This window comes from Protopterus annectens, chromosome 8.part0 (assembly GCF_019279795.1).
Source record: "Protopterus annectens isolate FY-2018-M chromosome 8.part0, PAN1.0, whole genome shotgun sequence".
Lineage (NCBI taxonomy): Eukaryota > Metazoa > Chordata > Ceratodontiformes > Protopteridae > Protopterus > Protopterus annectens.
Genome location: NC_056741.1, coordinates 1,826,634,875 through 1,826,660,712, shown reverse-complemented (window position 1 = coordinate 1,826,660,712; position 25,838 = coordinate 1,826,634,875). Strand labels below are relative to the sequence as shown.

At 37.2% G+C, this 25,838-nt stretch overlaps 1 protein-coding gene across 1 annotated transcript in view; it reads right to left on the bottom strand.

The window, feature by feature from the left end:
* Positions 1 to 25,838, bottom strand: part of FCSK (fucose kinase) — a 1,855,962-nt gene that overhangs the window by 397,565 nt on the left and 1,432,559 nt on the right. Inside the window, exon 11 of the mRNA XM_044081314.1 lies at positions 4,404 to 4,505. Coding sequence (XP_043937249.1) covers positions 4,404 to 4,505 — 102 coding nt within the window. The remainder of the gene's footprint in view (positions 1 to 4,403; positions 4,506 to 25,838) is intronic.

Sequence of the window (25,838 nt, the reverse complement as noted above, 5' to 3'; positions counted from 1 at the left end):
GCTTTGGATGGGCCATTCCAAAACTTTAATTTTCTTCTGGTGAAGCCATTCTTTTGTTGATTTGTATGTATGCTTGGGGTCACTGTCAGGCTGAAAGGTGAAATTCCTCTTCATCTTTCTAGCAGACAGCTGAAGGTTTTGGGCCAAAAGTGACTGGTATTTGGAACTGCTCATAATTCCCTCCACCTTGACTAAAGCCCCAGTTCCAGCTGAAGAAAAGCAACCCTAAAGCATGATACTGCCACCACCATGCTTCACCGTGAGGATGGTGTTCTTCTGGTGATGCGAAGTGGGTTTTTTTGTACCAAATGTACCTTTTGGAATTGTGGCCAGAAAGTTCAACCTTGGTCTAATCAGACCATAACACATTTTCCTACATGCTTTTGGGAGACTTGATGTATTGTTTTGCAAATTTTAGCCGGGCCTGGATATTTTTCTGTGTAAGAAAAAGGCTTCCGTCTTGCAAACCTACCCCGTAGCCCAGACATATGCAGAATACGCTATCATATGTAGTACATAACCAGTACTTGCCAGACATTCCTGCAGCTCCTTCAGTGTTGCTGTATGTCTCTTGGCAGCCTCCCTGACCAGTTTTCATCTCGTCTTTTCATCAATTTTGGAGGGACGTCCAGTTCTTTGCAATGTCACTGTTGTCCCATATTTTCTCCACTTTTTGATGACTGTCTTCACTGTGTTGCATGGTATATCCAATGCTGTGGAAATTTTTTCTGTACCCTTTTCTTGACTGATACCTTTCAACAATGAGATCCCTTTGATGCTTTGTAAACTCTCTGTGAACCATAGCTTTTGCTGTAGCAGGCAACTGAGTAAACGCCAGGAAAATCGTACTAGGACAGCTGAACTTTATTTGGGGTTAATCAGAGTCTCTTTAATTGATGGCAGGTATGTACCCAAGAAGACTGAATGTTGTAATTAAATCAAAAGGTGATTCAACAAAGTATTAGTTTTAGGGGTGTGCACACTTATGCAACCAGCTTATTGTACATTTTTTTTATTTTTTACATTTTTTCCCCTACCTAATTTGTCTGTTTTTCAATTGAATTGTACAGGTTATAGGTCACATTAAAGGTGGGAAAATGTTTGAAATGATTTATTGGGGTCTAATTTTTTTATATCAGAAAAACCTGGCATTTTAATAGGAGTGTGTAAACTTTTTATATCCACTGTGTGTGTGTGTGTGTGTGTGTGTGTGTGTGTGTGTGTGTGTGTGTGTGTGTATATATATATATATATATATATATATATATATATATATATATATCTATATATATATATATATATATGTGTGTGTGTGTGTGTGTATATATATATATATATATATATATATATATATATATATATATATATATATATATATATATATATATATATATATATATATATATATATATAGATATATATATGTGCATATATATACACACACACACATATGGATCTACTTTGAAACATCAACTTAAATCATCCTCAAAACCCAGTTCATCGAGACCACATGATCAGAACCTTAAAATATTGAACACCCGGAACTGCAAAGCTTACCCTGAGAACTGAATCACTTGACAAAAAAAAATGCAAGTAAAACCCACCAATGTGGGGGGCTTCACCCTCTCAACTAAATATACTAACTCTGAGAATGCACTACAGTGGGGAAATGGCAAAGTTCACCATAGTAGCCAAGTAGTTCTTCTCCCAGGGTTAGTTTTCAATGTTCCTGGTGTTTGACGTTGTACTGTTTTGTTGATGTGGTCTCAATGAACTGGGTTTTGACTAAGTCGATGTATTGAAGTAGACCTATATATATATATATATATATATATATATATATATATATATATATATATACATACATGTACAAGCACACACATGCACACACACACACACTATATATATATATATATATATATATATATAAAATATACACACACACATACAATATACATACACAGCTCCCCTTAAAATAACTATAACCTGGGACATTATAGTCAAGCAACTGATATCAGGACTGTGTAATATATATTGCTATCTTTGTTAAACATGCGGAATCGTTATCTATGTTTACGTGTTTAGTCTGTTGGATGGGTACAACCAAATATTGTTATAATGAAAAGGACTTTACATTTCTCGATGGTCTGTGAACCTAAATGCAGTTTGGGCAAACTATGAAGCTTTAGGTATGTGGTTCTGGTTCCTTGACTTAGGAAAATGGGGTATGTATGTGTGCATTTGGTAAGTTGTCTCTGAACAGGGTCACTTGCATGTGTGCTCCATGCATGGAGTGTGGTTACAAACCGGGTTAAGACTGAGTACAAGATCTTATCCCTTTGTTTAGGGAAGGTGTTTCATATACCATTCTACTGTGTACCATCCTTACTCCATGGAGTACAATGTTCTTAAATCTCACAAACAGGAAGAAAGAAAATGTGTGAGATTTAATTGGGCCTGGAATACTTGCTTTAAAAACATAGTGAAGAAAATTTATAAAAATTAATATTTTTACACAAAACTTAAATCAAAGTTCCAGTGGAGAACTGTAAGTTTCATATAGCAGCAAGTTAAAAACAAAGAATGGACAACCTTTGACTTTATAGGTACAGTGACAGTTAACCAATAACTTCCATTCATGTGTGCAATGCAAAGTTTACCCAGAGCTGGAATTGTTTGATCATGCGGGTGAAGCCTGACCCCCATGTCCCTTCATGAGTACAGACCTTCATTCCTTTCTCTCATTTCCAGTGATGGAATACTTATTCCATCTGTTGACAAAGTTAAATATCTGAGACCACTTCCTGACCAACTTCAGCTTCAGTTTATTAAAGTGTTAAAAACATAAGCTCTTGAGCAAGGATAAATAATAAGACAGATAAAGCAAACAATAAGAACAACACTGTTTTTTTAATAAAAAGGTGTATTTATGGCAGAATTAATCACTGCTCCCAGCAGTTTTCATTAAAACCTGGTAAAAAAGCAGGTTTTCAGATAGCTCTTAGCACAGACCTAGGGAGAAAACTCTCAAAGCCATGGAGGCAGATTCTAAAGGTGAAGTGCCTGATGGGCAAAAGATTTAACAGCAAAACCTTCCAACCATGCCTAAGGAACTAACATAACCATTGACTGGCAGAGTGCATTAAATGAGGCGCAAAGAATACAACAGCAAACTCTTTTCAGATAAAAGGGACCCAAGTCATTTAGGGACATCAAAACACAACAAAGATTTTGAATATGACAGGAAATTGAATAGAAAGCCAGTGCAATCTCAGTAGCATGGGATTTATATGTTGATAATATGACATGCCAGTTACTAACTATGCTGCTTATGTTTGCACTAGCTGTAACTGCTCAGGGTCTGCTTGCTTCACAGCTGCTCTACTTCATTGCTTAAGTCTTTAATTGCTTATTCCCACAGAAGTGAACTTTGGGGACTTAAATCTATTAGTTAATCATTCTATAGTCCAAAGACGACAACAAACATCTCAGAGAAAGACTGAGACTTTTGTGTGTTGGTGGCTTGCTCCCTACAAAAAAAAAGCTTGTTACAATTTTTGATGACTATTTCTTTATGAAAAGCAGTTCAGCTTTTATGAGTCATACTGTACTAGACTATTTTATTCTGGGAGGCTGTTCCACCAAGTTTGAGCCTTGAGTTACTCCCAGTAAGACAGTTCTATTTTCATACTGTCCTTCTAAGAAGGATGAGAAAGCACTGGTTTCACTGCCACCTATCCCTGTCAGCTCCTACCAGCAATTGGATCTCCCTCAGCTTAATTGTGGTGCCAGTGACCCATATTCTTTCACCCCTTTGTACCACACAGCTAGCTCTGAGAATAATTCTCTAATTTGTTAAAAGGAATAGGTCAAGTGTTACTGCTTCTAGCTATTTTTTTATGTTTTAAATTTACTTAGTTATGGAAAGCTTGTCTTTGTGGTATAAATACGCACTTGTTGCAATCTTTTCCATTATCGTGTATCCAACCAGAGATAGTTTAAGCATGCTAGTAAGTGCACTAATATATTTTTAATGATTATGATTAACTGTCTCTTTGGGGTATGGTGTAATTAGCCATGCAGTTGACTGATGTCTCATTTCAGCAATAATTGAAAAAAAAAAGTGCCCAAATCAAAGACCTGGATGTTGTGAAAAGCAAGTTCCCACATGGCCACATCCTCCATTCAGGGTTTGGTTCACTGCAGTCCCTTCCTTAATATAACCTATTCTGGGGTTCACAAACCTTGAGGCAGGTTTCCAGTTTTTATTGAAACTGTATGTTGTGTACTTTGCAATACACTTTACTGTTGGGTACATATAGCTATCATTCATTTTCTGTTTATCAAGTTCATGGTTGTGGAGGTGAACATGGGGGAAATACTCATGCAGTGAATTATTCTACCTGTAGATGGCAGTGTTGTATAGCACTCTGTGATTCCACTGTCACTTCACCTTCCAGGAGACTGTTCACCACAGAGCAGCCGACACTCAACAGCTCTGGATGCTGCAAAAGAAAGGAAGAATTAAGTACCACAATCTTAATTTCCATGTATAAACATAAGAATGCAGCCAAACAAATATCCTTTTTCCAAAATCTCTTTATTTGAATGTTCAGATATTAACAGCGATACATCCAATCAAACACACAAAACAAACTACATGCAAAAAGGAAACATTCAAAAAAAAAATAACTCAAGAAATATATATATATATATATATATATATATATATATATATATATATATATATATACACTATATACAATAGAAGTCACTACATCATCAAATGGAGTATAAAATATATATATATATACACTATATACAATAGAAGTCACTACATCATCAAATGGAGTATAAAATGTTTTTAACATCACTCAAGAAAGTGAGGGATAGTATAAGGGCCATATTTTATGAAGAAGATAAACATAGAAATTCAAACACTTATTATACTTAATGTAATTAGGGAATACAATTAGACATATAAAGAGGAAAAAGGGAAAGGAGGAAAAAAAGAAAGAAAAAAACTAAAAACTGGTTATAATGCAGTTATTGCATAATATATATTATCTTTCTTTGTTAAGAATTACATCTAGTAAGTAACCCCAATATTTCTGATAATAGTGTTTCTTTTTTGTTTTTGTATAAACTAGTTTGTGAGATGAGATGTATTTAATAGCAAGATTGCTAACGCCTTCCCATGTAATTGGAGATGTGACATTCCAATTTTTAGTGATATAAATTTTAATAAGGGCACACATTGTGATAAGGACATGTTTTTTTTATTTTTGGAAGTTCAGTCGTGTACAATATAGCTGTCTCCCATGACTGATGTGCAGCACAAGGAAAACATCATGCAAATACATGCAAGCACACTTTCAGCTGTATAAACATAATAAGGATGCATATATACCTATAAATACATACAGTAAATTGAGCAGAAAAATTCATGTTCCAGTTCTCTGACACAATAACAGTTGCCCAGAACTCAAGTTCTAGTTCTCTGACTTCTTTTCTTATCCCTAAAACCGAAGCGTGACAATTATGTTTCACAGAAATTTAAAGACTACACTTCTGTCTCTAATATACACATGCATACACACACACACACGCACACACACACACACACACACACACACACACACACACACACACACACACACACACACACACACACATACACACACACACACACACACACACACATACACAAGTTAACTCACATGGCACATGCTTGCAAGCACATATATACACTGCCATCAAACAGATGCGTGCTTGCACACCAACATTTAAATATTAAGGGACAAAATGCAAAATAAACCTTCAAATGCTCTACTGACTTTTTAAAGGAATCAGGAATTGTCTGGTGTATGAAAGTTATGCATTTACTGTAATATTAGATTTTCATTTGCCACATCCATTCATTTCAGCAGCAGGACTGGAACCTCAATTGCTCAGCACTTTTAAGAGACACAGTATCAAAATTCTTCTGATCACTTCCATAATGACCCACATTTTCCCTTCTCTCCAGATCAATTTTGCCCAGCTATAATTATAGTTGTAAATGACTATGTACATATAGGCATCTGGGGCAACATCTCAAGATACATCCTCAAGGAATAATTTGCACTAGGATGGGAAATGGTGGGATAGTATGTTGACGTGAATGGATGCAGACCATGAAGACCTAAATATGTGCATCATTTTTGTATCTTACGCAATCCAGTCTATTCAGTTCATCAAAGTCCCTAGTTTCTTCTCTTGAACTGCATCATAAAAATGATCCCTAGAAGAAAGGAAGCTCTGAAGGTCATCCTAGATCTTGAACTTACATCTAACTTAAAGTGTCTTATGAAACTATGAAGAGATGTCTATGTCACTGCTGAAGAGATAACACCAATAAAAGGGTCCTTAATACATAACATAATATAAATATTGTTTAATACATATAATATAACATTCCTAGCCTAGAATATATATGTATATAAAAAATATAACATTCCAGTCCTAGAAGATATCCTTTTTTGGACTGCATCATTACCAGTGAAACAATCACATTAGGAGATGTCAATATTAACTGGCAGAATTTTTCATCTGACTTCCCAACCTCTATTATGAATCTTTATGACTTTACATAACTCATTATAACACCAACTAGATTTTAACAACAACAAAAAAAAATATTCAGTACTCTGTCTTAGACTGGATTTTCATCTCTGACCTGAGTAAATTTATTAAGGTTAGCACACTTCCAGACACCCTAATTGATCACTTACCAACACACACCCATAGAACAATCTCCCACCCTTATAAGAAATATCAGTACATAATGACCCGGAAACTATCCAACTTTAACCAACAGGAATTTGACAATCTGTTAAAAACTATGAACTAGTGTGGTACATACCAAAAACTTCACCTTTAGACAATACAGAAATCACTTTAATGGAACATTCTTAGACATCCTCAATAGCATTACCCCTTCACAAAAATGGATCAAATCCAACCATGCTCCATGGCTATCAAACCTAAGTAAACAACTAATGACCAACAGAAATAAAGCATGGAAGCAAAGTCATAAAAATAAAACCAGCATATACTTAGTAAATTATAGGCAATTCTGTAACCAGGTCAAAAAGGAGGTAACTAAGGAGAAAAAAAACACTTCTACAAACCAGTCACAAACATAATTCCAAAAAGTTCTCATCTTCTTTTTCACTGCTTCTGATTCTTGGAAACAAAAGCAACCCCAGCCCATGTCCAGATAAATCACCTTACCAAACCACTAGCACCTTCAATACCTACTTTATTGAATTTATCTCTGACCTTACCACTTACCCTTCCCATCCACCCCCTCACAGTCTCTAAACTTACATAACTCTACTCCAAATACACTTTCTTCTCTGAATATCACCAACGTCTATCCTCCTAGTCTTCTTTTTTCAACTCCGCTCAAGCATCCTTAATTTTTTCAGCTTTCACACTCCATCCTGTTCCCATTAACTTCATAAGCTTAAACCCTACTCTGTCTCCACAGATAATCTTTGTGCTGAATATCTAAATATTAGCATACTTACTAACATACCCATCACCGAATTTTGTATGACAACCCTATGGGAAAAGTCTTTCATTATCCCCCAGCATAAAGGAGGTAACTCTACAGAACTATGTATCACCCCATTGCAATCTATCTCTAAACTTCTTGAAAAATGTGCACATAAACAATTTCTCAATTATCTCCTCTATAATCAGTTACTAGTTCCCACGCAAAATGGCTTTAACCCAGCTCACAGTATAACTGCACTGCTGTCCCTCATGGATACCGTGAACAAATGAACAAAGCAAGAGACTCTGGCAAACATGTCTCTTCACTATTTCTCAAAATTATTTTACCTATTCAAGACTCTTGATTCAGTTTCCCACCCTAAACTCTTACAAACACGCTGTACTCTTGGTCTTTCATCGTTCTCTATCCAGTAGTTCACTAGCTACCTGGTAAACAGAAAGCAATCAGTAACATAGCAAGTTTCCCTCACCATATCTACCTAACATCACTGGAGTTTCCCAAGGGTTAATCCTTGGTCCCCTCCTTTTCAATGTTTTTATCAATAACCTTCATACCTTTTCCTATCATGGCACAACATGCACATGATTCAGTTGTTACCTGCTTCTCTAATAGTCTGCCACACCAACAAATAACTCAAGAAGTATAAATCTCTATCAACATCAGGCTTAGTAATATGTATTTGTTACTCAGTCTCAAGAAAACCAAGCCCCTCCTTTTCAGCCCTAAAACATCTTCTCTAAACAAAACTAATTTCACAGTTCTTTTCCAAAATAACACAGTAATAGAAGTAATTCCCCATATTAAACTATTAGGTGTGACTATAGATTAAAACCTCAAATTCGATCTCCATATACAAAACAGTATTAAAAAAATCATTAGAAACTTAGGATTATTTACAGGCATAAACAATTTCTAAACACATCCACCAAATATACCCTCGCTATCATCTTCCTGTTATGTTCCCTTGTATGTGGATCTCCTATCCTCACCAATATACAAACCTCACTAAAAAAACTAAAAACAAAGCTAGAAATTTGTTACAATAAAACTGCAAAATTTGCAGCTAATGCAACTTATTATTCCCATCATCGCACAGCTCCACACTCTCTTAACTGTCTTTTTTTTTTCCAAAATCTCTTTATTTCAATTTTCTTTTTCAAACAACAACAATACAGTAACTCAAAAACACAAAAAAACAGACAACAATCTCGAACTGAGAAAATTATACATATATATATATATATATATATATATATATATATATATATACACAATATATACACAAGACGTCATATATATATATATATATATATATATATATATATATATATACATATATATATATAAATATACAATATATACACAAGACGTCACTACATCGTCAAGTAAAGTATGAAAATTCTTATGTTCATTTGGTCTCATAAGGGATAGTTAGAATGGGGATAGTCTATATATAAAGTAAAACTAGAAATTTGACCATTTACTTGTATATTTAGGGAAATCTAGTTACACATATACTAAGAAAAGGGAGAAGATGCAAGAAAGACTGGTTATACTACATTCATTTCTTATTTAAAGGTTAGCTTATAATGACAATTTGTAGGCAAATTTTATTTGTTTTTGAATAAATTAATATGTGAGATGAGATATATTTGATATCAAGATTGCTAACATTTTCCCATGTAATTGGTGACATGACATTCCAATTCTTTGTAATAAAGAATTTAATAAGGGCATGCATAGTAATAAAGACATGTTTTAATATTTTTGGGAGTTGATTGACATTAATGAATTATAGACCAATAGCACTCATAAACACTGATCTTAAGATATTAGCCCATGTTATAGCAAATAGACTCCCCTCTATTATTTCCCAACAACAAATGGACTTTATGACAAACAGGCAAACAAGTGACAACACCCTCCTTTTAGATACCATTGTAAGACTCTCTTAACTGTCTTGAAATTCCACAGCACCTCAGCTATCTACAACTTACAGCTGCCCACAAAATCATTTACAAACCTGCAGCATTCCCAGCCCTTACCTCTATATTCCACAGCTACCAACCAAAACATATCTCTGAGATTTGAAGACAACTATCCAGGTCATGGATCTGCTCCTTATCTAATCCTGGTTGAACTCAAGAGTGCTCTCTTACCCTCCCCTAACTTTTTAAATTATTACTGTATACTACCTTAACCTCATTTCTACTGCTTTTTATTGCAACTCACTGCTTTTCTTTCGTTTCCATTGTTTTCTTCTATATTTCTCCCTTTTCCTGTCCTGCCTTCTATTACAAACATCTTTTCCAAACACTACTTTCTTTCTCAGTCTCCCTTATCAAATAGTTATAATGTGCTAAGTCATGCTTTTTGTGCTGTTAAAATTTATTTGCATTCCCTTCCACTCAAATGTAAAATATATATTTTATTTATTTGACATTTGTTTACCTGGAAAGTCTGACTGGGATAATATCACATGTTTAACAGAGGCTAGGGGAGAAAAACTCCACACTGACATAATATGGTTATAGTTAAATAATGTTATTACAAAACCTAATACAGAACAATAACATATTAACTAAGTATACATAGTGCAAATATCTGGACAGCTATAACAAGTTGAAAAAGCACATTGTCAATACATAAAGTACTCAAGTTGCAGTTCACAGAGGTTGATAGGGTAGATGGATTCAGATCTAGCAAAGGAGGTTCTAAATCTGGACAATGCATGAATTTTGTAGCATCTAGTAAAGGTATGAATATGCAACCAAGTGGCTGCCTCCTGAAAAAATCTGCAGTCAATGCCTTTTAAGAAGGCTCCAGATGAGGAGACTGTTCTAGTGGACTGGACGTCATGGGTGAAGACAGGGACTTGCCACGAAAGGAATAATATAAGGAGATACATTTAGAGATCCAGTTGGAGATAGTCTGTTTGGAAACTAGGTTATCCAACTTACCCTCCTGGAAGGGGAATAAACAGCTGGTCAGTTTTCCTGAAAGCTTTAGTCTTGTCTAGGAAGAATCATACCTCTCTGTGTACATCCAGCGAATGGAGGAGTCTTTTACTATTATTCTGTGGATTAGGAAATAAAGGTAGGCATATGGATGGACTGGTTGAGAGACAGTTCATTTACTACGAGATGCTATCCTTATGGAAGATGAGGAAGGAAGGAAGGAAGGGAGGAATGGTCATTAGGTCTTGAAGGTCTGAAACTCTTCCAGCAGGTGTAAGAGCAACCAGCAGGACTATTTCCCAAATACAGAATTTTAAGCAGGTGGTTCAAAAGATGGTAAAGTAAGTTTTCCCAAAAGAAAATTCAGATCCCAAGGTAGTGGAACAGCCCTTCTGGGTGGGTTCAAGTGAAGGATGTCTATTGAAAACTCTTTGACCTAATTTCTAGTAGGGTTTAAAGACATGTAGGTACAGCAAGTAGACAAGTGTATCTTGATGGAGGAAAAGGTTAGTCCACTTTTGAGCAACTCACACAAGAAAGATAAAATTTCTTGAAACAATAGATGGAATATCTTTTCCACTTGGAGATGTAAAATTTTCTAGTGGTAGGTTTTAATCACCTCCTGGAGCACATCCTCTGAAAACTGGAGCCTAAAAGGAATTAAAATTCTATCATCCCAAAGAGTCAAGCCGAGAGAATGCAGGTTGGGGTGTATCAGGTTGCCTTTTTTATGTGCAAGTCTACCTTGTGAGGTAACTTGCAGTTATTGCCCCTGACTAGGTGGAGAAGGGTGACCAATGCTCACTGGGCTATTAGGGAGTCACTAGCAAGACTTTTGGTCTGTCCCTTTTTATCTTCAGAAGGACCTTTGGGACTTGGGGGAGGGGAAAGGCAAAATGACTCACTTCAACTACTAACACATCCTAATTCTCCCACCATCCCCTGCTCTGAATCTTGTTACCCCACAGTACTTCCATCATGATGTAAACCCAAAAAATGCAATTATCTGAGCTATAAAATTTGCATTTCTCTCATAAATATTCCTACATGTATTAATTACCCCCTGTACATTTTTTGTTTTATATCATTACTTCCTGTTCTGTTTTTATGTACAGCTTACTGCCTCTCTGTTCTCTCTTTTTTCCTCCTTTTTGAATTTTCACCCAGGCTGCATCTGCATATAGTCAGTTGTGACCAGTGTACCACCTTGCTAACCAATGTAAAATAAAAAATAAACATAAAAAAATAAAAGGACCTCCCCCAGCGGTAAAATGACAGGGTGCCTGTTCTTCAGGCCTGGAGACACGGCGTCTTGGAGCAGTAGAGATTCAAATGTCTGTTCTGGGAGGAGACAAACCACAATCTATTTGAGTAATATCTCATATGTAGATTATGTCCATGAAGACCTCTCTGTTCAATATCCATTCGTGAGGGTTATCCATGGACCTGCTTAGTGACTCTGCAAGAGCACTGTCTTTGACTGAATGTAAACCACTTGCAGGAACAAATCTGCTTTCATTTTGAACTCCTAAGCAGGAAGAGCTAGCCTACATTTGGTAGGACAAGGTTGTCCCATTCCCGAAATTTGTTGATATGCCACACGTCAGTGGTGTTGTCGGTAGAAATCTTGGAAGGGGCCTGGGGTCAAGAGGTGGGATTACACATGAAAAACTTGAATAAGGCCTTCATTTCCTTCACATGGATGTGGTTCCTTATTTTGTTGGGGGACCACTATCCTTGAAATTGGGTGGAACCCATCCATGCACTCCAAGCCAGATCTTAAGCATCGGTATGTAGATCATGAGTGGGTGTAGGTGGGTGGAAGGGTAGCCCTGGACTGAACTGAATTTGAGAGAGCCACCATTGTAACTCTCTCTTTAGAAAGGGCAAGAGAGGGATTTGAAAGTTCAGTGGTTAACAGTGTTGAGACCAAAGGGAATACAAGTACCACTGGATCTTCCACATGTGCAGTCTGGCAAATAGCAGGACATTGTGGCTGTCATGTGACCTAGAGTTCTTGGGATTTCTCTTACTGAGGTTGATTCCAGGGGAAGCAAGAACTGAAAGTAGGTGGAAAGGGATAAGACTTTCACCCGAGTGAGAAAGACCAACATCAAGAGGGCATTCAGTCTGCAACCTAAGAAGACCAGATACTGTGAGGGGGTTGGAAAGAACTTTTTGAGGTTAAGAGTTTTTCAAAAGGACATTGTGAAGCTGAGGTGCTGATGCAGAGTGTCCTGGGAAGAGACATGGATAAGAAGATCTTCTAAGAAGGGAAATGCCTGTATTACATGGATTCTGCAAAAGGCTATGGCTGCAACAAGACACTTTGTGAATATCCTGGGAACAGTAGGCAGGATACAGGGTAAATCAGAAAACTGAAAGTGAAATGAAAAAACAGAGAACATGAGGAATTTCCTGCAGGTGTGGTGAATAGTAATGTGCAGGTAAGTATTCTTCAAGTCTAGGGACACAGAAATTCTTGTGGAAGGATATAAAAAAGTATAGTTTGAAGGAAAGCAGCTTTAGAGGAGGCACTTTCAGAAAGTTGTTGAGATGAGACAAGTCCAGGATGGGCCTCCCAAGTACCCTCCTTCATGAGAACCAGAAGGAGTCTTGAACAAAAAACTTTTTCTAGGCTGGCTAAGAGTAGTACAGGTTCTATAGTCCCCTGGGAGAAAAAAAATCCTGAATGAGAGATGGTATGAGGTGAACCTGGTGAGGCAGGAGGAGGAATTCCTCTCATAAAGAGTAGCTCCCTCCAAGACATTCTATAGCCATGTTGGATGACGGACAAGACCCATTTGTCTGAAGTGATGAATTCCCAATCTGGGAGAGTAAGTTTTTGGGACCAAGGAGGGTGGTAGAAGATAGTCAGATAGAAGCTGTTATATCTGGAAAAAGGACTCTTCCAGTTTTGACTGGTAGGTTTGCCCTGAAGTTTTTTCTTGGCCTGGTTTCTGCCCTTTGGGGGTGGCTTTTGCTCCCTATAGACAAAGAAAGTGGACTAGGAATGGTGATTCCTTAGCTATCTGGGGACCGGTGTGAGAAACATTTGCTTGATATCCTGCAATATGTTCCCTTCTCCTGCAGAGTTCTGAAAAGTCCAGCTGCAGTAGGGACAAACAAATGGCCTCCATATGGGGGGGGGGGGATTCCAATAGCTTGGCCTTGATAGATATCTTCAGGGATGGACTGAAGGCACAGCCAAGCAAATCTTTGGATAATGGAACCACTGGCTAGAGCCCTGGAGGAAGTATCAGCAGCATCACAGCTGTATTTACTGGAATGCATGGGTATTTGAGTAGCCTGAGTGAATATGGACACAACCTGTGCCATGTGCTCGAAGTCCACTAAATTAGCCATGGTTTTACTCAGCTCCCCTTGACAGGACAAAAGGTACTTTGCCATTTGAGTTTGATAATTTAAGACCCTAAAGGCCAAGGTGGCAGAAATGCAAACCTTTTTCCCATTCTGGTCCATAGCCCTACTATCTCTCTTTATCTGATGGCAACACAATAGCTGTAGATAAAAGCTTAGTGAGCTTATCATATAGGTAGAAAAAATGAAGGGAACACTACAGGTTTTTTTGTAGAGAAACTTCATGTCCTCAGGGATCATAAACTATACATCAAGCTTTTTGAGAGCTGGAGACTGGGAATCAAGAAAGACACAAGTGGATGCAAAAACATGCAGGAATGCTTCTAGGTCTGGGGAATAGGAGTGGGTTTAAGAACCCCTACCTCAAGCAAATCATAACTTTTTTGTACATCAATGAGTTGTCTGGATTCCCATTCAAAGTATTGCATGATCCTAGTAATAGTCTCCCCCAAAGTAAATTTGTGTACGGCCTTCTGAGAATTCTGGCCATTCTATTTCCTGATAATGTCTAGGCAGGAGAAACATGCTTGTTTGTTTTTTTTTTTTTAGGCAGGACATACGCCCTAATAAACCATGGTGGTTCAGAACCCTGGGAGACCTCAATTAAAGTATCCATTACCTGTTCCCTAACAAAGATTTAAGGTATGCCCTCTGGGTGTCTGAGATGATTACCCTAGCCCCCTCCCTTCTCTACCATTGTGCTAGACTCAATCTCATCAGACATGCAGGAAGCAGACACATACTGGCCTCTGGTGGGATCATGGTATCAGGCTTCTGAGAAGTTGGACATACAGTGAATTCCTGCTGTTTCTCAGCAAAAACATTTCAATCAGACTGGGCAACAGAAAATTCAAGTCTTGTTTTCTTGAGGTAATTTTTTGGGGTGGAAGAGGGATGTTCAAGTCTGAGGGTTTCAGCATCTTGCTCTGCATGGGCTGCTTCAGATGTTGTGTGTCTAAGTAAGTATTTCAGGAGGAAAGTCTGGTTCAAAGGATTTTTGGGATGAAAGATTGGCAGACAGCACAATTTCTGTAATCATGCTCAGCCCCTAAACAAAAAGCAGACACTGGGAGTAGAGGTCTTTATAAGGAATCTGCTTACTGCAGTCACACATCCCTCACTTAGCTGGCATAAACAGATCTTATGTATAAAAAGCAAGACTACAGAAGGTTCCCCAGTAGGGAACCTACCTGAATAAGTCTATGCACCGGTAACGATAAAGACAATGCAATGTTCAGACTGATGGCAATGAGAATGCTGCACTCAGAGTGGTGGCAATTTAGATTGAGGATCTTACGCTCATATATCCACTTATGTACCCTACACCCATGGGCTGAGGTCATGTGCTGGACGTGTGGTGTGTCAGGAAGGTTTCTGGCAGCGGTACATTGGCTGGATTTCAAGTTACCTCTGGGAAGTTAACCACTGTTAGTAACTACCATAGTGATAAAACACCCTAAGAGGAGACCCAGTAGTCAGGGACTTGGGGAGACACATAGACAGTAATCCTGCCTTAGGCCATATTGTGTCTACAGTACAGAGGAAACCACTTTATGTTGCGCAACTGATAAATGAAGGTATGGCACGACGGTCACTGTAGTTGGCACTCATCAGGCCTATCAATGAGTACAGTGCTCCATTTGGTATATACCTAACCAGGCACATTGAGCAACTGGAATGTCCACAGAGGTTCCTTACTAAAAGAATACACAATGTAAATAGCATCTCCTATGCAGACTACAAAGCCATATCCATGTATTCAGTCAAAGTGCTGAAGGGAGATTTATGCCTGGCATGTAAGGCATCTTCGGACCGAGGTCAGACAGATGAGGTCTTTGGACTGAGGTCTGCATATCCTCAAAACAAGATTTAAACATTGCCTGTGATAAAAATAGGACCCGCTGGAGAGACAGGTATGTATCCCAGAGATAATTTCCACTCTGGAACAGGCTCCACATGCATGTGAAGCAAAGTTTCTCCCTAACCCAATTCAAGTGCAACTTGGACAACTTGATAGGAAACATAAATTTACCGCTACTTTGGCAATGTGTCTAATGTCCGTAAATGGTTCATCTTCCAAGCCCTTGCATATAAAGATTTTATCTCTGAAGCCCTTGCTTAACTTACCAAGGATACCAGAACTTCTAAGGCTTTATTAAGTTTAATTCTGTTGGCTGCCAAAACAACAATTATCAGAAAATGGAAATCAAAGTCTAAACCAGCTGTATTTGAAGTATTGAATATTATAAAATAAATGCGAGAGATCTTTAGAAAAGGAAAGGAGCAACATACATAGAAATAAATAGAACTTGCAAGGACAATATATGCAGGATAATGGACACAGCTATCCTCTTGAAGTGACTAGGCATTCCACTAAAAATGTAATGGGATGCAACAAAAGAATTAGATGGACTAGATTTCCAAGATGGCTAGACACTGATCAACAGCTAAACTTCAGCTCTCCCAGCGTGAAAACAGAATCTGAGAAAAAGAAGTGCCTCTGAAACCATTTTTGGGGGGGTAAAATGCATTTACTGGCTATTACGTACACTACCTGGAAAACCTGAAAGACAATCAACCAGAAAAGGTGAAGAGAAAACACTGTCTGGGAAGGATTCTGCAGCTGCTTAGGAAAAAGCAGTTCAAGCTTCAGCTTTGGTTCAAGAGGCTTCCAGTAATTTAGAGGAAAAATAAATCAAATTTACTCAGAGGTGATTAAAATATACAAAACATTGAAGGAATATATCAACTAAAATAAAAAAGGCTGGAAAAATAAAAGAAAGCTTTAACCAGTTGTTCAGATGAACTGATAAAAATGCAAAAATCAGAGGATGAAATGAAGAAAAAGATGGCCGAGTATGAAGCTTCTCAAGGAGAGCTGTTACAAAAAATATTAGTTACAAGTCAGACCAGAGAAAACCTGAGATTTTCTGCTGTACCAGAGAAACTGGAAGGAGAACACTATATTAATTTTATGAAAGCACAAATAAACAACTGGACTGGTGTTCCAGAGCAGAAAGCTGATCTTGAGAAAACTGCAGCAGAAGGGAAAAGTATTAAAAATTGGAGACAGCAGAGTGTTCATTGAAAATGTTTAATCACTGCATACCAAGGAGAAAAGAAGCAAATTTATCCCACCAATCACGGAATATCGAGAACCAGGTGAGAGATTCACTTTTCTGACAGTAAAGTCTATACAGAAACTTTAACTGTGAAACCTTTTCCAGTCTTTGAGAGGAAAATCCATGAGAGACGGAAAAAAAAGCACAGGAGTTGACAAAAGTATCTTGGACTGAACTTGAGTCTGGTGTTGGAAGACGGAGAGGAACAGGAAGAAAACAAGCAACACTGAAATTGGTGAATAAGTAGGAGAGACTATAAAGCATCAGTCACATTTTTGAAATATGGCATTGCAAGAAAGAGACTAAGACTGGATTTTTGTGAACTGTGTTACATTGTAGATAGACTGTACATCATACATCCCACTTTATTCTATTAATGTTTTAAAGAACACTAAAACAGGAAAACATAATTACGGAAAACAATTTTTGGGTACTTATGTATTACCAAAACCACATTTTCCAATGTGCTGGACTTTCTTGCCTTTTACTCAAACAACAACAAGGGAGTATAATCAGGAAGGGTAGATTGTGAAAAACTCTTCTAGGATGTTGGTGGTGGCTTTGTAAAATGAGTAAGGGTTCAAATTTGAGGATTTGTGGCTAGCGTGCTTGAAAGACGTCAAGCACTGAATTCAGTGAGTGATCACAGTGGCTGCCTGTATACGTGTACGTTGGCATGAAAGGAGTGTGGTCAGTCATGGCGTACGATGTTAGACACACTCTCACACACACACTCACACACACTCACACATTCACACTTCCAAGAGATGAACTGCTTTTGAGCATACTAGCCACAAATCCAAACATGTGCAAACCCTTACTCGTTTTACAAAACCACCACCAAGATCGTATTTTAACAGTCTACCCTTCCCATTTACTTTGTAAAAAGTTAGACAGAGTACTGCTTTGCTTTGCTTTCCTGATGCTTTCTGTTCTCAGGACAAAGGCTGAGAAAAAGGAATGTGGAACACGTTTTAAGTGGAATGGGGGACTTGCTTAACTGACATCTTGAGATGCCGGCACTAAATGGGGAAACCTATTTTTCAAACCTTATTTTTTTCAGCCGTTGAAGTGAGAAACCTTCCTAAAAACAAGAACACATTAAAGAAAACATGTCTCTGAGGTTTAGTCATACTTCATTGGTCCCAGTTGACACAAGGAGAAGCAACCAGCATTAGCACGAAAATGTGGTTGTGATAATACGCAAGTACCAGTTTTTGTTCTTATTAGTATTTCTATTAAACATTTCATGATATTAACTGTGTGTAATATATATAGTACAGCAGTTTTGTGTAGTGAGGGGTATTTTAAATGTAGGGATAGTGCTTTCAGTGACTGTCACTAAATGTTAAAGATATTAAAGTAAGAAAGTACTTTTTCAGTTGTAAGAAATATTAGCTTTACAATATAACAAGAGAAAAAAAAGCTTAACAAAAGCAAGTTTAATATTAATATGCTGTGATTTTAGGCTGCTGGGGTGGAGGTGGGGAGTAAAAGTGCACTGATGATATCATATGTAGAATTAAGATATGTTCTGTTATTTTTACAAAGATAAATATCTTGATGAATCCCCTTGGTTTAAGTTATAGACAAGTATTTTTTTTAGCAAGAAGGCTTCAAAAATAAGACATAGCACCTACAGAGATATTAGCTTTTTTTTTTCCATTAGTAAATGCTCAGTGGGAGACGAGAAGTCTGCAGTTGAAGGCAGCTGTATATTTTTTTCTGAGTGAAATTTACAGGTATTCATTGATGAGTATTTTTCCATAGACACCAGCTGTCTGCAGGTACAAGCAATTAATTTTGAGAGTTCTGAGCAGTCTTTGCTGAGGGAAATGCAAATTTTTTTCACTGAACTGCCTGCCATTGTACTTTTAAATTAAGTCTGAAATGATAGGGAATGAATAAGAGATAGCAGCTAACCTACAAGCAATTGTTTTAATACAGTTCATAGAACAGTGTACAATTTACTTTTACTTAAGGATATACATTTTCATAGAACTAAAATGTAATTTTTCTGAAAGTATGCAGGTTTTTTTTCATATCTGGGAGAGGAACAGAGATAACAAAAGAACAGACAGAAATCAGTGCAAGTGTGACCATAGGCTGCAAGCATGCACTTTAGCATGTGTAACCTTAACCTTTTAGGTAATACCTTTGGTTGCAGCTGTCTGTTTGGGGCAATTGTTCATATCTGGAGGGATAAACATATATATATTTTTTTAACATATGCATGATTTTGTGTATTTGTTCTAATTTAATATTGGTGGGAAGTGTTTTGAAAATGTATTTAATTTTTTGTTTGAGGATTTTTATTAAACAAAAAAGTCTTGGCAAACATACCATAGGTTCAAATGGAAAGAAAAAAACACTTTATAAAACAATCAGTCTGCCAAAAATTAGTGTGTGCATGAAAATAAAAGTTGAAAATACACATTCAAAAAAACTCATGTAAAATAGGTGGGAACAATATCTATTACCTTGGAACATAAATGGCCTTACATTTATAGAAAAAAGCAGAGTACTGAATTACATTTAGAAACACAGAGTGCAAATAGTGCTGCTGGTGACGCATTTGAAGAGAAATGAGCATGAGAATTTGACAGAAAGGATTTCAGGATGAATATTCAAAAGAATAACATGGATAAAAAGAAAATTGACGTAATTATGCTAATTTTAGAGGGGGTCTAATAGTGATAGAAGAGGAAAACAAGACAATAAAGGCAAACTTGTAATAGTAAGGGGATATTAGTAAATGAAAAGTATTACACCAGCATGTATTTGAATTCCACTATAAACTATTATGGAGCTTAAGAAATTTTTAAGAGAAATAATCAGGTTTCAGCAGAAAATATTAGCTATAGGTGGGGCCTAGAACTTGCTTTGCTATAGCGAGGGTGTGTCTGGAGGACCTGGAATGGAAAATATAACAAGAGAGGGTAGATTTATGAAGAAATTTATGAAAATATTTGATACAGAAGATTTAGGTTCAGTAGTAGGAACTTGGACCGAATTTACTTATTATTCCTCAAAGGAAAATAACTGAGCTACACTAGGCAGAAATTACATTTCAATGGAACATTTCAATTTAACTGAAAGCTCTGATGCACACCCAATAACTATTTCAAATCATGCACCAGTTAAAACTAAAATAAAATGTTTGGTAATTAAATAAAAATGAGACACTAGCACTTTCCAACCTACCTGCTAAAAATAGAGGAATGTACGGAGTCGGTAGTAGAAACTGAGATTTATTAGGGAAGATGGAAATTACAGCTAGTAAGTGGGATAAAATGAAAATGGAGTTTAAAAACAAGGCAGAAATACAACAAAGAGATATGGTTAAGACGTGGCAGGAGTTATTAAAAGTGTATGACAAAGTCTAAAGTATTGCAGAGTATGAGGAAAATCACAGAACAAAAAGAGGCACAAATGCAGAATGCTAAAGAGAAAATAAAGGAGTATCTGGATAACATGCAAGAATTTAGAAAGATTGCTGTTAAACAACTATTTTTGAGAACTGCAGACTGCAAACACTTTTAGCATGACAACTTAGGCAGTAGAAAGGATTATTGACAAATTCAGAGAGCCTATAACAAGAAAAATAATCAGAGATCCTGCAGTGGTTTTGGAGATATTTCGGAAATTTTATGAAAATTTGTATAAAATAAAAACATGTGGAAATCAAGATCACAAATAGAAAAATGTATGGAAGATTTAATCGTGCCAAGTTAGAGGGTGATGTGGCTCAACAATTAACAGATAAGATGAAGGGGGTTGACATAAAAATGGTAATGTACAATCAATTTTAAGGAAAGTTTCCAGGATTGGATGGTATTCCTTTGGAAGTTAGGAGGGAGGAAAGTGATAAAGAAACCAAAGATTTTTAACTGTATTTTAAAAGGAGGGGAAGCAATAACATCTTGCAAGAAAGCTGTAGTGGCAGTATTAACCAAGGATGGTAAACACCCATCAGACCCAGCTAAATATAGACCCATTTCACTTTTAAACCATGATTATCAAGAGTTTATGTGTACGCTAGTTAAAAGAATGGCAATAGTATTGTCAGAATTGATAGATATGGATCACTTTGGTTTTGTGGAGGGGAGGCAAACATTTGACAACATTAATACAACAATCATGATCCAGGGAGAAGCAGAATTTAAGAAAATACCAGTGTTGCTGGTGGGTCAGGATGCAGAGAAAGCATTCAAGAGTAAAATGGTGTTTAATGAATAGGACAATGAAAGAATTTCCATTCCCCTGATACAACATAGCATAGCATTCACCTCCATGGTTTCCACCAACTCATTTCCACCCCAACTCGCTTCCACAAAGCCTCAGCCTCCAGCTCTATAATAGACTGGATTCTCACCAACACCCCCCATCACGACCACCAGCCCACAATCTTATCAGACTCCCTTAGTGACCATCTCCCTACCTCCATTCTAAGATACAACTCTCACACACTTAAACCCCACCTTTTCAAAGACTGCAGAAAACTATCTACATTTAATCCTTCACAGTTTAACTCTATTCTACAAAACATTGACTGGTCCATCCTTAAACAACTCCCTCTAAATGATTCTGTTAACACTTTTAATAACATTTTCCTAAATACTCTGGACTCCCTAGCTCCCTCTAGGAAGATTCGAGTGAAATCCAATCATGCTCCCTGGCTTTCAAAGGAAACTAAGTTCATCATGAAACAAAGAGACAGTTTCTGGAAAGCCTGGAGCAAATCTAAACAAACACCTCTTCTACTCAAATGCAAACAACTACGCAATCTTGCTAAAAAACAGGTAATAATAGACAAGAAGTCATTCTATAGCTCAAGCCAGAACAAATATAACTCAAACCCTCGTAAATTCTGGACAACACTCAACAGCATCCTCTACCCTGGTAATCCCTCTAACCCCTCACCCTACCAAAACACAACTCCTGAGGAAACAGCTACCCTACTTAATTCACATTTTATCTCCTCCATAAAAATCTCCTACCCTCTCAACCTACTTCTCCCTTAGTACCTGTCCCCTCACCCACCCCCAACACTTCACCCTTTTACTTCAAGCCTGTGCCCATTTCCTACATCAAATCTCTACTGCTCAAACTCAAACCGTGCTCCCCCTCCACTGACAAATTACCTCCGACCTTCCTCAAACTCGCAGCTGACTCTATCGCCTACCCAGTAACAATATTAATAAATAGATCTGTGCAAGAATCTACTGTTCCTACCCTTTGGAAATCCTTCTACACTATCCCTCTCCACAAAGGAGGTAACTCCACTGACCCTTCAAACTACCGACCCATTGCCATTCTGTCCCCACTATCTAAGATACTAGAAAAATACATCCACACTCAACTTATGGATCACCTTCTTAATCAAAACTTACTCACCCCTACCCAACATGGCTTTCACCCCTCTCACAGCACAACTACTGCTCTACTCTCCTTCACTCACACCATTGCAGAATCTCTGAACAATAAACTTACTTCCTGTCTCTTTCTTGACCTCTCCAAAGCTTTTGATACAGTGTCTCATCCACTACTACTATCTAAACTCACTAACTTTCACCTCTCCACCCTCAACTGGTTTGCTAGCTATCTGAACGCAAACAATCAGTTAAATGGCTCTCTTCCCCTTCTCCTTTCTTACCTCTCAATACTGGTGTTCCACAAGGTTCCATCTTGGGTCCCCTCTTATTCGACATCTTCACCAATGACCTTTTCACCTCATGCCATCAGTCCTTGCTTATACAATATGCAGACGACTCCACAATCATTTCTATAGCCAACAACATCTCCAACCTACACTCCCTAACCCAAACAGCTCTACTTTCCACTGAACAATGGCTTTCAGAAAACTTACTGATTCTCAATCCTACTAAAACCAAACTCTTACTCTTCCTACCCGACTCTCTTAATCATCATAAATCCTCCTTTGTCATTAAGTCTTGCAATAACACAGCTATCCTACCTGACACCCACACAAAACTCCTTGGAGGCATTATCGACGATGAATTAAAATTCAATCAACACATACAACAATGTATAAAGAAAACACATCACAAATTAGGTCTATTATACCGAAACAAAAAATATCTCAGTCCCGAAGCTAGACTCACCCTAGGACAAGCACTCCTCCCCTCACTCCTCTATGCTGCTCCAGTTCTCACAAATATCCAAAAAACTACCCTGAATAAACTCCAACAATCCTACCACAAAATAGCCAGATTCATCACCAACTCCCCAAACAACACACACCACTGTATTGCTTTGAAGTCTCTACAATGGCTAGAACTCCCACAAGTACTACATCTCTATCAATTTCACATGTTGCACTCTATGTTCTTTAAACCATTCTACTGTCCATCCTTATCTCTCCTTGTCTCTGTCTACACCCCATCTTGACCCCTCCGCACCTCTAATCAACAATTGCTTGATATTTACCACCCAAATAAGTCAGTAGGTAAGCTACTCTACAAACACTCTGTGGCCCAAGCCTGGAACAAACTACCCCTTGACATTTGCTCAATCTCTCACACCCCACTATTTAAAAGAAAACTAAAGACTCATTTACTCAATTCCAGAATTTGCCCCTGCTATGACCCTACATAATTCTCTCCTCCCCCCCACATTGGAATCACTCCATCTATCCTTGTCATACTTCTGAACTCTATCCCCACTAGTACAGTTACATAGCATCAAAAAAAAAAAAAAAACCTTGTGCTGTTATTTAACTATTGTTAATGTTGTTTTGTTTATTGTTTTACTACTGTAATGACTGGTTTTATTTCTATTGTTTGCTGTGCTTGTATACTACTGTAGTGTTTTTTTATTGTACTATCTGGAGCTTTTCTCCTCGGGTCTCCACTGAAAATGGGACAAAATCCCAGTTGGACAAACCCAGTCAACAAATGCCAATAAATAAATAAATAATACTAAGGTTAATTATGAGGACAGATGAAGGATCGGAGGCAAGAATTAAAGGATGAGGGTTCTCTCTGATAAACTGTTTCTGAACAGTGGGTCCAAGCAGGAGTGTCCTCTTTCCCCTTTCTAATTAGCATTTTGCTTTATATTTACAGCCATTAGCCAAGAAAATAAGGGACTCAGAAATGCAGGATATAACGGATATGGTAAAGAAGAAAAGTTGGTTTTATTTGCAGATGATATTATTTTGTACCTGGTAAATCCAGAGAAGGACATCTCAGTGTTGTGGAACATTTTGAGACAGTTTCAAATCTTTTTGGGATATAAAATTAATGAAGCTAAAACAAAGGTTACAGCCATAAATTATGTATGCCCCCACACACATTGGTTCAGCAATAGCCAGAACTACAGGGACATGATAAGATGAAGCATTGAGGAGTATGGATTTAAAAGACTTCTGTTACGGTAGCTAAGGATATGTGGGAAGAGACTAAAGAAAAGATAATACAAAAGCTGAGAAACTGGAAGATCTTGTTTCTGGATATGGATAGTAAAATACAAGCAGTAAAAATGTTTTTAGTCATTTTAATTTTATATACGGGGTCAGACATATTTTAATTAACTAGTGGAGAAATTGTGGAAAATTATAAAGAGTTGAATGAATTTATCTGGGAGGAGAAGAGGGGGAAAGTTAAATGGGATATGTTGATCCTTCTAATAGAACAAGGTGGTTTAGGATTACCTGATTTGTAGGGATAGTTTAGAGATCTGCTCTTAAGGCTTACTTCTCCCAAAATTCTGTCAATGTCTATAATTGCAATTTTGAATGGAATATAAATACTTGCCAGAGTAATCCTCCTCCCTTGCCAATAGCCCCTTACAAGTAAAAATCTACCATTACTGTCTTTTTCACCTCTTCTATTACCATTGGAGCCCCTATAGCAATCAGTATTATTACTACCATTTGCCTTTATCCCCAATATTCTGCTGAATATCCATCCTGAAATCCTTTCATTTTCAAGTCCAGATGCTCATTTCCTTCCAAATGTGTCTCCTACAGCACTGCCATTTGCATTTTGCATTTGTTAATGTACTTAAGTACTCTCTCATTTTTGTCCCTACCTGTAAGGCTATTTATGTTCTTGGATAATATAGATAATATAGCCATTATGATAAAATGCTGCTGTTCTCACCTAATATACCTGACAGCTTTTTGAATATGTATTCACAATATTTGTCTTACATACAGACACTAAGATTTAGCAGGCTGAACTTTTATACAGTTGTTTTTTTCTCATCTCCACTTGAACATGTCACATTTTTCAAAATGTTTTGTTTTAATCAAAAACCTTTGAGAAAATAACTATCACATTTTCAGAACACCCCCATCCCCTCTTTACTTTGAACAAAGACATAAAATTATGTGCATCTACAAAAAAAATTAAGTTACATCATCCAAATAGGAATAACTGCCCCAAATTGACAGCTATACCCACAGGCATTACCTAGGTCTGTTCTTTTCTTATACTTGTTCTCTGGATTTGAAAAACAGTTTGTATTCTTTCAGAAAGTATTAGCTTTTAGCCCTGTGGGGGAAAACAGGCTATCTCTAAACAAAACTGTACTGTAAACTATTAAATTAAATGTACTTACGTATTAAGGCTGCTAGTGAGGCTGCGATCTATTATTCATTTTCCATAATTTCCAACTTTATTTTTCACTTAAGTGCTTGCCATTGTACCTTTAAATCTTTAGCATTTGATCACTGTTGCAGTAGTCTTAGCTATATGGATTACATCCTGCATAGGATATAACAGTCGGTCAGCTTCCAAAGCTTTAGGTCACCTTCCATGTGCCAAAAGATTCAGTCAGCTCAAGCTG